This window comes from Anarrhichthys ocellatus, unplaced genomic scaffold, assembly GCF_004355925.1.
Source record: "Anarrhichthys ocellatus isolate YVR2014 unplaced genomic scaffold, GSC_Weel_1.0 scaffold202, whole genome shotgun sequence".
In the NCBI taxonomy this organism is placed as follows: Eukaryota; Metazoa; Chordata; class Actinopteri; order Perciformes; family Anarhichadidae; genus Anarrhichthys; species Anarrhichthys ocellatus.
The window spans coordinates 1,618-16,632 of record NW_022280232.1 but is presented as its reverse complement, the minus strand read 5'-3'; the positions used below and the strand labels follow the sequence as shown (position 1 = coordinate 16,632).

Here is a 15,015-nt window from a genome sequence, read left to right as displayed (position 1 = left end):
AGACTACGCCAAGGCCTTTGATACGGTTCCACACGAGAGACTTCTCCTTCAACTTTCAACCTTTGGCATTCAAGACAACATACTTCAATGGATCCGTAACTTTCTTACCAATCGCAGACAACGAGTAGTGGTAAATGGACAATTCTCTGATTTTGCAAGCGTCAACAGCGGGGTACCTCAAGGCTCAGTACTTGGCCCTTTGCTGTTTGTACTATTTGTGGCTGATATACCGGATTTCCTCAACAACTTTGTCCTGATGTTTGCCGACGACACTAAGATCTTTGAAGTCATATCACAGCTACATGACACGCAGCACTCCAGTCTTCAGTGTGACTTGGACCATCTCCAATCTTGGGCCCAAACAATGTGCATGTTATTTCACCCAGATAAATGCAAAACAATCCACCTCGGGAACACTAACCCGCAACGCACATACACAATGAGGAACAACGATGGCACAACCCACCAGCTTCAAATCACACAAGAAGAGAAAGACTTGGGTGTAATTATCGACCGCAACCTCTCATTCTCCAGGCACATCCAAACCCAGGTATCCAAGGCCAACCGAGTGTTATGAGCAATCAAACACACGTTCAAGTCCTTGGATCAAACATCATTTCTCCACCTGTACAAACCCTTGGGACGTCCTCACCTCGAGTACGCCTCAGTCGTCTGGTCACCCAAACTCAAGCGGGACAAAGATGCCCTGGAACAAGTTCAGAGACGCGCAACTGGACTAGTGCACGGCCTCTCAAATTTCTCATACCCAGAAAGACTCGCCAGCCTCAACTTGCAAACGCTGGAATTTCGACCTAAACGAGCCGACATGGTCCAAACTTTTAAAATACTGACAGGAATTGACAGCGTACAGTCTGACAGAAGTTGTGAAGTATGTGGCAATAGTATGTTCAAAAAATCCCTCAGCACCAATACAAGAGGTCATGATCTGAAACTACAGATACAACACCAGCCTGGTCCACGGAAACCTTTTTTCTCAAGTAGAACAACACCAGTATGGAACAGCCTGAGTCAAGGAACAGTTAGTGCCTCCTCAGTCAACGCATTTAAGACCAGCCTAGGGAGAGAATGGCAACACCATCAAAGCCAACACCAACACATATTCTCCTACTAATTCACCGTCCAGTCCCACGTTCTGCATTAACATATCTAACAAACCTTGAGACTCAACTATTTACGGATGAGGATCAAGCCATCACCTTGGTTTAGGGTCTCAATACTCTTATAGGGTACCTAATGACCTTTACTAAAGATAAATTACTAAAGATAAATACGATAAAAAAAAATATATAATAATAATAATAAAAATATATAAATAAAATGAATAAATAAATTACGGTCTGTTAGCAGAAATAAACCTGCATGTTTTTATTAGAAACCTTTGTGTTTCCATTCAAACATGATGAATGAGAATCTACTGCTTTCACTTTTCCTCTACTTCCGGAACAGGAAACACTGCAGAAGGAGGAGCTATCGCCCCCTGGTGGTCTGGAGAAACATGACATCATGAAATATACAGACACAAAGACATTCATTCAATTAACTTTATTTATTTATTATTATTAACATTTATCAGCACTAAAGAACTCACGACAATTAAGATGTCAATCAATTAAAGTAATTAGGGAATTGTAACAAAATGACATCATGAATGCAATCTAAGTGGTTTATTCTTCCTTCTACTTTTACTACAAATGTATATTTAATAAATATTCAAGTGTTCATAAACACTTTTTTTTTCTTACTGACAAAATATTAAACTAAAAGAAAACCTGCAGCCATAGTTAAAAAAAATAAAAGTTCAGTTATAATTTAAAATCAGCTGAACAATATTATATACAGTATATATATATATATATATATATAATACATATACAGTATATGTTATATATATAGTATATATAGAGAGAGAGAGAGAATATATAAACAAACACATCACAACTACACTATTTTCTTATTTGCCCTCTAATTCTGAAATATTAAAATTATGCTAATAACAGAATCACTTCTTTACAGTTTTATTTCTATTGTTAAAAGTATTTCACACATTTTAAAGTTGTTGTTTTTTGTTGTTGTTACTTTGAATGAAAAGATTTTAAATTAAAAGAGGAAAAGAAAAATATAAAGTTTATCTCATTAAAAACAAAACAGAGTTTCAAACATTTCATACACAATAATAATCTCATTTATGTTTAACACGTTATTCTTTATTTACATTATTAATTTATTGTCCACAACAAATTAAGCTCTTTGACAGATAAACATCGAATTGATCTTATTTTAAACATTTACTGATCACAGTTGTAAACAAATAATTCACTACTTTAATATATTATTAGTAATATATAAGTATTAATATATTCTTAATAATATTTGTGTAATTTAACATGAACTACATCATCACATTTTAAAGTTTGTACGTTAATAAATCGGTTGGTTTGTAATAATCCGATTGATTAATTATTGTTATAGTTATTCACGTATTATTATAAGTTATATGTTTAGTGAATAAAAAACGCATTAAGAGGAAATAAACAAAAGTTAAAGTAGTGAAAGAACATTTATAAAATATAGAAAAATTACAATAAAAACATGAAATAAATGCTGCTGAACTGCAGTAGCGCGGAGCCGCCACACGCGGCGCTGTTTCCTCTCTCTTTATACCATAAGCGGGGGAGTGAGAGGAGCATGAAATGGAGAAAGATGGCGGATCATGTGCAGGTGAGCGGAGGGTTCATGTTTTTGTAACCGACTAATGCATCAACGGGCGCGAGACGGAGCGTGAAGGCGGGATTCTGGTGCTCGTGTTGCGGGCTCGGGGCCTGTGTGAGGCCGCTGGGGGCCGCAGGGCGGTCTGACGCCGTAAAAAGAGACGAAGTGGCCCCGCTGTCACCACTCGGTGTAGGGCTAGCTTCTGTTAGCTCGTCTGTTAGCTGTCCGGTTAGCACGAGCTGGTTCAGTTTGGCACCACTGAGAACCACAATATGACGTAACATGTGTCATAAACTACACACTTTAAATCATTATTATTTGAGCCTAAATATGTGTGTTTGCTGATCTGTTATGCTAACAAAGCTAGCCGAGCCTCTTAGCATAGCTATGCTAACGTTAGCATCGTCTTCTCCCGCTCGATGCTGGTTTGAACACATTTTGTTTTTAACAGTTTGTCCGTAAAGACCGGCTCTGTGTCCGCGTGACTGACGTTACCGTGACCGAGACGATTAACGGAGGAAAACATCGTTGTTTAACGAGCAACCGCGTTGTTTATGTGCGTAACTAAGCAGCGATGTTTTTGTTTAGCTAGCATGTGAAGCTAGCTCGTGAAGCTAGCATCACGGGCTAGCATGTGATGCTAGCTGCTGCTTCGTGTTCCGGACACATGTTCGGGGAAGAGAGGAGACAAGGGGAGGAGATGGGAGGAGATGAGATGAGAGAGGGGAAGAGAGGAGACAATGAGAGGGGAGGAGAGGAGATGAGACAAGGAGGAGGGAGGACATGAGAGAGGAGTCAAGGAGATGGGAGATGAGAGAGGAGACAAGGAGAGCAGAAGGTTTGATGGTTTGAATCTGTCCCTCTTCTTCTCCAGATGTTTGTCCTCATAACGTTTGTGTGAAGCTAACTTCATGCAGCATGTTGTTCATTTGCTTTGAATGATTATTATGATGAGTAGAGACTTTATTCTGACTGGAAAGCAGATGTTAGGATGTGTTGATCAGACCCTGATCTGGAGCCTCCAGGCTCTGAGGCAGAGAGCTGCAGCATCTTTGCTATTGAGTCTCAGATCCGATCCAGAACCATCGTCATGAATTTTAAATAAAGAATCGTGATCTGATTATAGATTATGTTCTTCAATAAGGTCGATTTCATTGTATGTTTTTAAGATGATTGTAAAAGAAAAGTTGCCAAAATAAAACCCAATTATTTATATATATATATATATATATATATATATATATATATATATTATAGAGTTGCACACATTACTTAAAACATCAAAAAGTTGATGGGGTGAAGCTCCGTGATGCCTTCAGGTTCCGTTCGTACATAACAGAACTGATGTGATGTCAAGGACTACGTGTTTACAGAGTTACAGGAGATGATCGGACACATTCAGAAAAGATGGGTGAATCAATTTATATCTGTTTATTTGGTCCTTAATTAGAGGCGTGTTGTTTTCCTTGTGTTCTGCTGATACAAACATGATCAGATCTGTCTTCTGTTCTCTTTGTTGACTCCATCTTTGTGGTTAGCGTTAGCTTAGCCTGGAAACCCTCAATTTAGTTTTGGACCGGTGCTAATAACATCGTACTCTTTTGAACGATACCTTTCTTGTCTTCTTCAGCGTCTCGTACTTCCTGTGAAGACATTTAAACCCCACTGTCTCGTCTCTTACTTCCAGTGAAGACATTTAAACCCCACTGTCTAGTCTCTTACTTCCAGTGAAGACATTTAAACCCCACTGTCTCGTCTCTCACTTCCTGCGAAGACATTTAAACCCCGCCGTCTCGTCTCTTACTTCCTGTGAAGACAATTAAACCCCGCCGTCTCGTCTCGTGCTTCCTGTGAAGACATTTAAACCCCGCCGTCTCGTGCTTCCTGTGAAGACATTTAAACCCCGCCGTCTCGTGCTTCCTGTGAAGACATTTAAACCCCGCCGTCTCGTCTCGTGCGTCCTCTGAAGACATTTAAACCTCATGTTCAGACTGGTTCTTATCTGAGTCCAGCAGAGTCTCTGTAACACTCGTACCTGCTCACACACTGTAGCTTAAACTCCCCACACTCATGTAAGCAGTGAAGACCCCCCCCACCCTCCAAATCCAGACCTCCACCTCTAATCTCTCTCTTGAACCTGGTCCCCTCCACCATTTTGAATGTATCAGTGATCTCACTGCGACTCTATATGACTCAGCACTTTTCCCGCCTTGTGATCTGAGCTGGATGTCGTTAAACGCCTCACTATCTGCTCCAAAATAATAAATATTTATCATCCAACAATCTAAACACACAGGTTCACCTGAATGTAGTTCAAATAAGAGCTGTAGCTTCGGTTTTAGGATTGTTTGCTTCATTTTGTTAATTGTTTAGTTCATAAAATATCACAAAATAGAGAAATTAAGTTCATATCACTTCTTTGTCCCACAAAAATACTAAAACACAAAGATGTTTACTTCAAAAATAATGAGTCAAAGGACCGGACAATAATCTGTAAACTTATTTTTGTCTTAAAAATAATTTAAACATCAGCAATAACAGTTTCTTTCCATCCACTTGTTTTTATGCACATTTTTAATCTACGCATAAATTCAGCTGAAACTTGTACATTTAAAGTGAATTTTGTGTGTGTGTTTTGTGCGTCTCTTGTTACCGTCTGTGCTGCCGTTTACAGACATAATGTGATATTTAAAAACTAAAATGTGAAACGTCCGTATTGATCGTCGGTGCATCTCTACCATCAGCACCTTGGGGTTCATACCTGTGTACCCCCCGTGTGTTCCAGGGCCTCGCCCAGCTGGAGATCTTGTGTAAGCAGCTGTATGAGACCACCGACACCGCCGTCAGACACCAGGCAGAGAAAGCTCTGGTGGAGTTCACCAACAGCCCCGACTGTCTCAGCAAGTGTCAGCTGCTGCTGGAGAGAGGCAGTGTGAGTACTGTTACTACTTCTGTTCAAGTACTGATACTAGAGAGGCAGTGTGAGTACTGTTACTACTTCTGTTCAAGTACTGATACTAGAGAGGCAGTGTGAGTACTGTTACTACTTCTGTTGAAGTAGGGCTGGGCGGTATACCGGTTTTAATTTCCCGTATGATATGAATTTTTCATATACCGTCATACCGGTTCACAGCCGAAACAACTTCTGTCGCTCTTCAACAGGCAGCAAAATATATTGTTCGCCGCTGAGAGCGCTGCGGTCGGAGCTAGTTGTCTTATGTGTGTTGAGAGGGACCTCTAGTCATGGTTATAACTTTATAACAACAATTAACAACCCACAACTAACGCTCTTTAACAACAAAACACCACGACGCAACAGTTTGTGACACAAACAATTTGTAACACTAATAATTGTACATTTATAAAATTTCACCGCTGAACTGCATGCTGGGTACAACTCGCTAGTTAGCCCGCTAGCACAGCAGTCTGTTAACAGCTGGGAGAGGCTCTGTCGCTCCAGTAATGTTACATTAAAGAACAGAACAGAGGCAACTCCCCTTAGCCTTGTCTCTCTAACTCCACACCTTCAGTTTATACCTGTTAGTAGATGTGTGTGTGTGTGTGTGTGTGAGAGACATCGGTCACCTTAAAGTCCAGACTGAGATGATCCTGGTGACATCACTGTGATATCATCGGGGTTACAGTGATTGTGTAAAACTCATTGGAGTGCTCCTCTGTTTACATTCATAGAGGAGCAGCAGTCTGTCTGCTTTACTAAAGTTTACCAACGTTTGTTAAAGTTTGCCAACATTTGTTAAAGTTTGGTAATGTTTATTAAAACTCGTGCTGGGCAACGATTAAAATAATATCACCGCTACCACGGGCAACCGAGATAGCAAAAAGCACGAGCATTCAACACAAAATCCAGAGATATCTTCCAAATTTCTCTCCGTGAAACCATTACAAATATACAGTCAACAAGCACCACAAAACCAAGCCGCTCCACCGCAGAAGAAACCATAAATGCTTCATACCTTGAGACGAATCATGAAGAAAAAGGATTCATATTCCGTTTTGCCGGCTAGAAACACTGTTGCTACGTATTTCCTGTGTTTTTTTTCAACTGTTTCCTGGTGAAAGGGGGGTCAGACAAGCCTGGGGGACAGTGGGGGAAGGGAATTCACTTTCGGCCAATCAGTTTTTACGCTAGGGCAGCACGATTATGGCCAAAATCATAATCGCGATTATTTTGATCAATATTGAGATCACAATTATTTATCACGATTATTCATTAATTTTAGGGACATCTTTTTATTGCACGTTCACGTTTAAATGAACAAGGACACTGCTTCCACTTCCATTGTTGTGCTACATTCTGGCTAATGTACAAATCTTTGCATCAGACTGGTCCTTATCACAGTGCATCTCGTAGAAGGAAAATATTAATAAAATGGTCCATCCATCCATCCATCCATTTTCCACCGCTTATCTGGGGTCGGCTCGCGGTGGCAACAGGCCAAGCAGGCTGACCCAGACCTCCCTCTCACCGGCAACATGTTCCAGCTCATTCTGGGGGATCCCGAGGCGTTCCCAGGCCAGCTGGGAGATGTAATCTCTCCAGCGTGTTCTGGGTCTTCCCCGGGGTCTCTTCCCAGTTGGACGTGCCTGGAAAACCTCCAGTGGGAGGCGTCCATGAGGCATCCTAATTAGATGCCCGAACCACCTCAGCTGACTCCTTTCGACGCGAAGGAGTAGCGGCTCGACTCCAAGCTCCCTCCTGATGACCGAGCTCCTTACCCTATCTCTAAGGCTGAGCCCGGCCACCCTACGGAGGAAGCTCATTTCGGCCGCTTGTAGCCGCGACCTTGTCCTTTCGGTCACGACCCAGAGTTCGTGACCATAGGTGAGGGTAGGAACGTAGACCGAGTGGTAAATCGAGAGCTTTGCCTTCCGGCTCAGCTCCCTCTTTACCAAGACGGTCCGGTGCAGCGCCTGCTTTACTGCTGCAGCCGCACCGATCTGCCTGTCGATCTCCGCTCCATCTTACCCTCACTCGTGAACAAGACCCCGAGATACTTAAACTCCTTCGCTTGAGGTAGGCACTCCTAACTCTCATCCCCGCCGCTTCACACTCGGCTGCAAACCGCCCCAGTGAATGCTGGAGGTCACGATCCGAGGAGGCTAACGGGACCACATCATCTGCAAACAGCAGAGAGGCGATCCCGAGACCCCCGAACCTGACGTTCTCCCGAGGGACCCTCTCGAAAGCCTTCTCCAAGTCCACAAAGCACATGTAGACTAATAACTAATAAAATAGTATCAACACTTTTTACCCAAAATTAAATCAACAGAGCACTGCTTTCACTTCCATGTTGTGCTACATTCCAGCTAATGTACGTCTCTGCATCAAAATAAAACTTATACGGTTCTTATTCACCTGAAGCAAAATATAAATGACCATCTGCTCTCTGTTCTGTTGTCTGTCTCGCTACTCTTCTACTAATACCGGAGTCGACTGCAGACAGAACTTTTTTTGAGGCTGCCGCTGCAGGGTGCGCGCTTGACGCCTCCCGTCTCGTTCGCCCCCTGGTGGTTGGCTGACTGTTAGTTGAGGACGCGCTTGATTTGATATGTAGCAGAGCATGCATTTTAAACGTCAATATCGCTGACGATCATGCTCATTTAATTGTGGCAGCCAAAATCGTGATCGCGATTAAAATTCGATTAATTGTGCAGCCCTATTTTACACAGGGCGACGCACGGCGCGTTTCTGTTTTTTTCCGGCTAACGATTCTGTCAATCAAGCCCACGTTACCACCACTGTATTCCTGAGACTCTGACGCGTCGAACAAGGTGTCGTAGGGTACATCCCAAGTCTCTTATTTGTCATTTCCTCGCTCCTCAATCCTCGCTCGAACCAGAAGTTGTTCTGCGCCGCCATATTGACGGCCGTCCCAAAGTTCTTATTTCTGCTCTGAGGAGCGAGGAGGGATCTCTGAGGAGCCATGAGCGAGGACCCACGAGAACAGACTTCCAGGAAGTGTTTTAACGGCCGACACGCACGCCCCCTCATTGTTCATCAGTCATGTGATTGGACGCTGCAGCCGATCGGACTGATGAGATTTTGTTCAACATGTAAACAGTGAAGACGGATCACAGATTAAACTCTAGTTTATATTTGATTAGGTTTCTGATTCAACATCTGGTTTAAATAAATGTTCATTGTAGACTGAACAACAAAAGGACCACAAACAACTTTCTTCATTTATTAGAAAGATTTGTGTTTTCATGATCTGATGTTTCCCTCAATAACTTTTATTATGGAAACAATTAAAGTCAGAGAGCTGGAGAGACGAAACTCTATCTATCTATCTATCTATCTATCTATCTATCTATCTATCTATCTATCTATCTATCTATCTATCTATCTATCTATCTATCTATCAATCATTCCTGATTGTCGGGTTTGATGAGTTTTATCATTTAAGAGAAACAATAATCATATTCTGGGTTATTTAATAATGACGCCACAATCTGAATTTCAAAACGTACAGGCGCAAATAATTCATAAATAAGACGATCGCATTCCGCCGGTAGAAATGGATCCTGTGCTTATAAACAGAACACAGGACACAGCTTGTTAACAGACTACAGAGAGAAACACCTCTACAGTGGTGATTACTGTGTGTCTTTATTAGTTACTGTTATTAAGTACAGTGATCATGTGAACAGACACAAACTTCTCAAAAGTCTCTCCAGCTGTTAAAGCCGACTGACAGCTGATCCACCGTCATCAGAAACAGACGTCGCTTCACGTGACGCAACTGAGGAAAGGACGTCTCATGTCTCCTAAAACATATTTCCTCGTTTCCTCTCTCCTCGCATGGTTTCCTCCATGCATCCCTGGTGGGAGGGACTAAGGCGCAAGGAAAGGACCCACAGTCGCCTGTGTAAGGCCCCACATATGCAGGCATATGAGAATTGATCCGTGGTTCACAGACAAAGACAGGGTTTAGAGGCCTCAGGCTCTCAAAATGATGCGAAATTGCTGTATTTCAAGACATAATGCCAATAAAAGTGTTTGTTTTTTTTCATGCGAACCTGAAAATGTTCAATTTGAGCTGTGTTCCATCTTCATTTACTATTAACCAGTAACATATACACAATATTTACAGATATGAACAAATCTCACAAGTGTTATCTGTATGATAACATCACAATTATTAAAATAGACCTTGTAGTTATGGAATTAGTCTTTTTAGTATGGGTGTTATTTTCGAGCAGAGGCCTAAAAATAGGGCTAGGGTTTAAAAGGTAAAGTTTACTAACGTTTATTTAAGTTTAGTAACGTTTACAAATGTTAAGTAAAGTTTAGTGACGTTTACAAATGTTAAGTAAAGTTTAGTGACGTTTACAAACGTTAAGTAAAGTTTAGTGACGTTTACAAACGTTAAGTAAAGTTTAGTGACGTTTACAAACGTTAAGTCAAGTTTAGTGACGTTTACAAACGTTAAGTCAAGTTTAGTGACGTTTACTAAAGTTTACTAGCGTTTAAAGTTTACCAGCGTTTACTAGCGTTTAAAGTTTACCAGCGTTAATTAACGTTTAGTAACGTTAACAGGAAGCTCTGATGGAGACAAACAGGGTTCATCTCAAACACCACAAACTGTGAAGGACTTTTATTGATGATGAAAAATTATAAAGTTCATGTTTGTATTCTCTTGTTACAGTCGTCATATTCTCAGCTGCTCGCCGCCACCTGTTTGTCTAAACTGGTTTCTCGAACCAGTAACCCTCTGCCCCTCGAGCAACGCATCGACATCCGTGAGTTAAATACAGTTCAGCTTCTTCTCTTTAACGCTGACGACTCCTCAGGAGAATCTTTTTAACGTCCGAGTTTGATCTTCTGTTTGATGTGTGACTGTAAAAGGAAACGCAGTAAATATTCATTCTGTTAATAGAATAAGACTCAATGATTCAGGTTTATTTCATCATAAAGTCTTCTCCTCTGACTCTTTTAGTGAACGTGAATCTCATCAGCATTTTTAATATAGAGCTGTGTCACTTCATGTCCTCCTCATCTTCTTCTGTGGTGGTTCAGACGTCTTCATTATTTCTGACTGCTTTGCTTTCTTCTCAGACGTTCTTACGTCTTTTATCGACTCGTCTCTCCAACTAAACCTTTTTTAAAAGATAAATAAATAACAAACACAAAAACTAAACATGACCTTAAATATCAAGGTTTATTTATTATAAATAGAAACCTTACTGCTGGATATTTAAAGGTATTATATTTAATGATATTTAAAAGGGTTTTAATATGTATGGAAATATATCATAAATTCCACGAGCCACTGCAGACTAAAATCATTTATTTTCTTCATCATCTCACTGTTCATCACATCTTATGTGATTATTTCTACAGATTTATATCTTTCATGTCTCATATAATACTGATATACAAACAGAAAGTCAAACTTCAGATGAAGATGTTTGTTCTCTCCGTTGTTTTGTCTCTAAATCTAATTTCTCTCTAGTTTAATGAAGTCTTTCGGGTGTGTTGTTCCTCTTTCATGAAGCTGTTGTCGTTTGTTTGTGACGTTCAGGGAACTATGTTCTGAATTATTTGGCCACGCGGCCAAAGTTAGCAGCCTTTGTGACTCAGGCACTGATCCAGCTCTACGCCCGGATCACTAAGCTGGGCTGGTTCGACTGTCAGAAAGACGACTATGTCTTCAGGAACGTCATTGCTGACGTCACACGCTTTCTACAGGTGTGTATGTGTGTGTGTGTGTGTGTGTGGGGGGGTGTATATGATATCATGTGTTTAACGGTGTGTGTGCGTGTAACTGCTGTGTTTACAGGACAGCGTTGAACATTGCATCATAGGAGTCACCATCCTGTCCCAGCTGACCAATGAGATCAATCAGGTACATTACAGTCATTTAGCAGACGCTTTTATCCAAAGAGACTTACAATTCAGATTCTCTCTCAGATTCTAGGTAGTCTGTCTCTCTCTGTCTCTCTCTGTCTGTCTCGGTCTCTCTCTGTCTGTCTCGGTCTCTCTCTGTCTGTCTCGGTCTTTCTCTCGGTCTGTCTCGGTCTTTCTCTCGGTCTGTCTCGGTCTTTCTCTCGGTCTTTCTCTCGGTCTTTCTCGGTCTGTCTCGGTCTTTCTCTCGGTCTGTCTCGGTCTCTGTCTCGGTCTGTCTCGGTCTTTCTCTCTGTCTGTCTCGGTCTTTCTCTCTGTCTGTCTCGGTCTTTCTCTCTGTCTGTCTCGGTCTTTCTCTCTGTCTGTCTCTGTCTGTCTCTCTCTCTGTCTCTCTCTCTCTCTCTCTCTCTGTCTCTCTCTGTCTCTCTCTCTGTCTCTCTCTCTCTGTCTCTCTCTCTGTCTCTCTCTCTGTCTCTCTCTCTGTCTCTCTCTCTGTCTCTGTGTGTGTGTGTAACATTGTGTTTGTCTTCAGGCCGATACGACACATCCTCTGACCAAACACAGGAAGATTGCTTCTTCATTCAGAGATTCATCACTTTTCGACATTTTCACGCTTTCCTGCAACCTCCTCAAACAGGTTAGTCTGTTTATTTTATATTATATTTTTATTTATTTATATTAATTAATTTATATATATATATATTAGTGCTGGGCAAGTTAATGCATTATTATCACGTTAACGCATTAATTAATTAACGCCGACAATTATTTTATTGCGCGTTAACGCAGTTTTTAAAAAAATTATTATTATTTTGAAAGTCCGTTGCTCTCTGGCTCTGAATACACACACAGACAGACAGACAGACCATGGGTCACAGGAGGGGCGGGATGTTGATCAGGATTGGCTTGGGATGGGCGTCATCACGCGTCTCAACCAATGAGAGCATTTGGGGCGGGCGCTGCGGTGCGATAGCCTATCAGTGTTGAGATGCTCCTCCTGTCATCACTGACGTTGAATCAGGAAACTAACTCTGTATCCGTCTGTGTTCACCAGAGCTCTATACCTCATATTAGTGGAGACCAAACTATGTGTATACATGCATGTGTGTAAACCATATGGTACAAACAATGAATAGACGCTGCCCTATTTACGCCTAGATGACGTTATGTTGAGTGTTGATGGAGATGCTACAATGTTAGCATAGCATAGCACCAATCGATCCAGACTCCGTTGAGAAAACAAGTATTTTAAAAGTTATTTTCTTGTCGTCTTGTGGAGAGAACTAACTAAACATGAATTCAGACTTTTTACAAAACGGCATCATTACGTAGTTATTTCGGAATCCCCTTTTTGTCTGTTTAAAATCACAACAGAATCAGTTAGTTTAGCGTTCATACAGCTGTAGTGAACAGCGGCGTGTGTCTCACTAGACGCAGTGAACACAGCTCCATGAGAGCCACGGAGCTCCTCTGGACTGTTATGAACCAGACAAGACGCGTTTAGTTTCCTGATATCTGGACTTCCACAACACGTCCAATCTGGGGAGGAGTTTCCATTCAATTATAGAGGCTTAAATTATTTATAGAATACTATTTCAACACACATTGCTTTTTCTGTTGTGTTGATTTAATAAAATATATATATAATATACAAGAAATATTATAACTGCTACTGTGTAAAGAGAATACTGCTGTTAACAAGAACCTGATGTGTTTAAAGTGTTTACAAACCAAATGTTATTGCCCTTTTGTTCATATAGCAGTACTTTTATATAAAAGTGCACAATACACTACTTTTAAATTCATTATTGAATTTTGCCATAACAATGAGATTAATTGCAGAAAAATCATGCAATTAAAAAATTTTAGTCGTTGCCCAGCACTAGTATATTTATATACATATTTATTTATATATATTCATTATATTATTATTATATATATTTCATCTTGCAGAAAAAAGCTCACTTTTATGATTCAGAAGACCTTTTTAAGAATTAGATTGTCGACCTGCTGTAACAATCTGTGGATGAATTCTCAGTTTAATTCTCCGATGAGGAATAAAATTAACTGCTTTGGTGGAGAACATGTAACTGAACTTAATCGATGAGAAACCATCTTGTGGATCTGAACCAGATCACAGATGAGAACTGAAGTGTGTTCTTTGTTCAGGCTTCAGGTAAGAACCTGAACCTGAACGATGAGTCTCAGCACGGCCTCCTGATGCAGCTCCTCAAACTGAGCTACAACTGCCTCAACTACGACTTCATCGGGACGTCCACCGACGAGTCGTCTGACGACCTGTGCACCGTTCAGATCCCCACGTCATGGAGATCAGGTAGCTTTATTATTACGTGTTTATGAAATATTTTAATAATAATAATACCAGTCTTGAGGTCAGCTGCTAACATGGTTATTCGACATTTTAGAAACATGTTTCAGGCTCTTCATGACCATTAGTTCTTTTTTGACTACATTAAATATAAAACTTGTGGATTACTTTGACTAAAACCATTAATGGATCAGTAGATTGATCGTTTGTCTGTTTCCTGTGAGATAAGAGTCGTTATTTTACTCATATTTATTGACATCGTCTCTGGATATGATGTTAAAAACATGTTATCACGCTTTAGAGAGGACATTTTTCATCATTAATTAAAGTGATGTTAGTTTTGTAGCACTGTGGCGGTGAAACTCGTGACTTTTTCTTCTGTTTTCTTTCCGTCTCGAAGCTTTTCTGGATTCCTCGACTCTGCAGCTCTTTTTCAACTTATATCATTCCATCCCTCCGTCTCTCTCCCCACTGGTGAGTTATGTAAAGACGATTCATCCACATGAAGCCTCCTGGTAGAGGTTAATAGGTGTATGTGGTGTGTGCATGTGGTGTGTGTTTAAAATGTTTAACATTGTGCGCGTGTGTCTCTCTCTCTTTCTCTCTGTGTGTGTGTGTGTGTGTGTGTCTGTGTGTGTGTGTGTGTAGGTGTTGTCCTGTCTAGTCCAGATAGCCTCTGTCCGGAGGTCTCTCTTCAACAACGCAGAGCGAGCTAAGTTCCTGTCTCACCTGGTTGACGGAGTGAAGAGGATCCTAGCAAACCCTCAGGTCTGGACTACATTCACAGCTCCTGTTTTATTTCTCCTGACAGCAGCTTTGATGTCTGACGTGGTGAAAACGTTTTACATTTCAGTGTTTACCGGATCCCAACAACTACCACGAATTCTGCCGTCTGCTGGCGAGGCTGAAGAGTAACTATCAATTGGGAGAGCTGGTGAAAGTAGAGAACTACCCCGAAGTGATTCGTCTTATAGCCAACTTCACCGTCACCAGTCTGCAGGTGGGCCTCCACTCAGATACAATACACATAGTCAGTGTTTAAAGCTAATGCCAACATCCGTCACAAACCGAAAACAAACTAAAGAAC

At 41.0% G+C, this 15,015-nt stretch overlaps 1 protein-coding gene across 1 annotated transcript in view; it reads left to right on the top strand.

Moving 5' to 3' along the window:
* Positions 1–2,695: 2,695 nt before the first annotated feature.
* LOC116400765 (exportin-7) overlaps positions 2,696–15,015 on the top strand; it is a gene marked incomplete at its 3' end in the record, with an annotated part of 13,476 nt that continues 1,156 nt past the window's right edge. Inside the window, exons 1-10 of the mRNA XM_031878782.1 lie at positions 2,696–2,739; positions 5,516–5,662; positions 10,401–10,494; positions 11,277–11,443; positions 11,535–11,600; positions 12,132–12,236; positions 13,769–13,934; positions 14,329–14,402; positions 14,577–14,696; positions 14,782–14,928. Of these exons, the coding sequence (XP_031734642.1) occupies positions 2,707–2,739; positions 5,516–5,662; positions 10,401–10,494; positions 11,277–11,443; positions 11,535–11,600; positions 12,132–12,236; positions 13,769–13,934; positions 14,329–14,402; positions 14,577–14,696; positions 14,782–14,928 (1,119 nt within the window). The remainder of the gene's footprint in view (positions 2,740–5,515; positions 5,663–10,400; positions 10,495–11,276; positions 11,444–11,534; positions 11,601–12,131; positions 12,237–13,768; positions 13,935–14,328; positions 14,403–14,576; positions 14,697–14,781; positions 14,929–15,015) is intronic.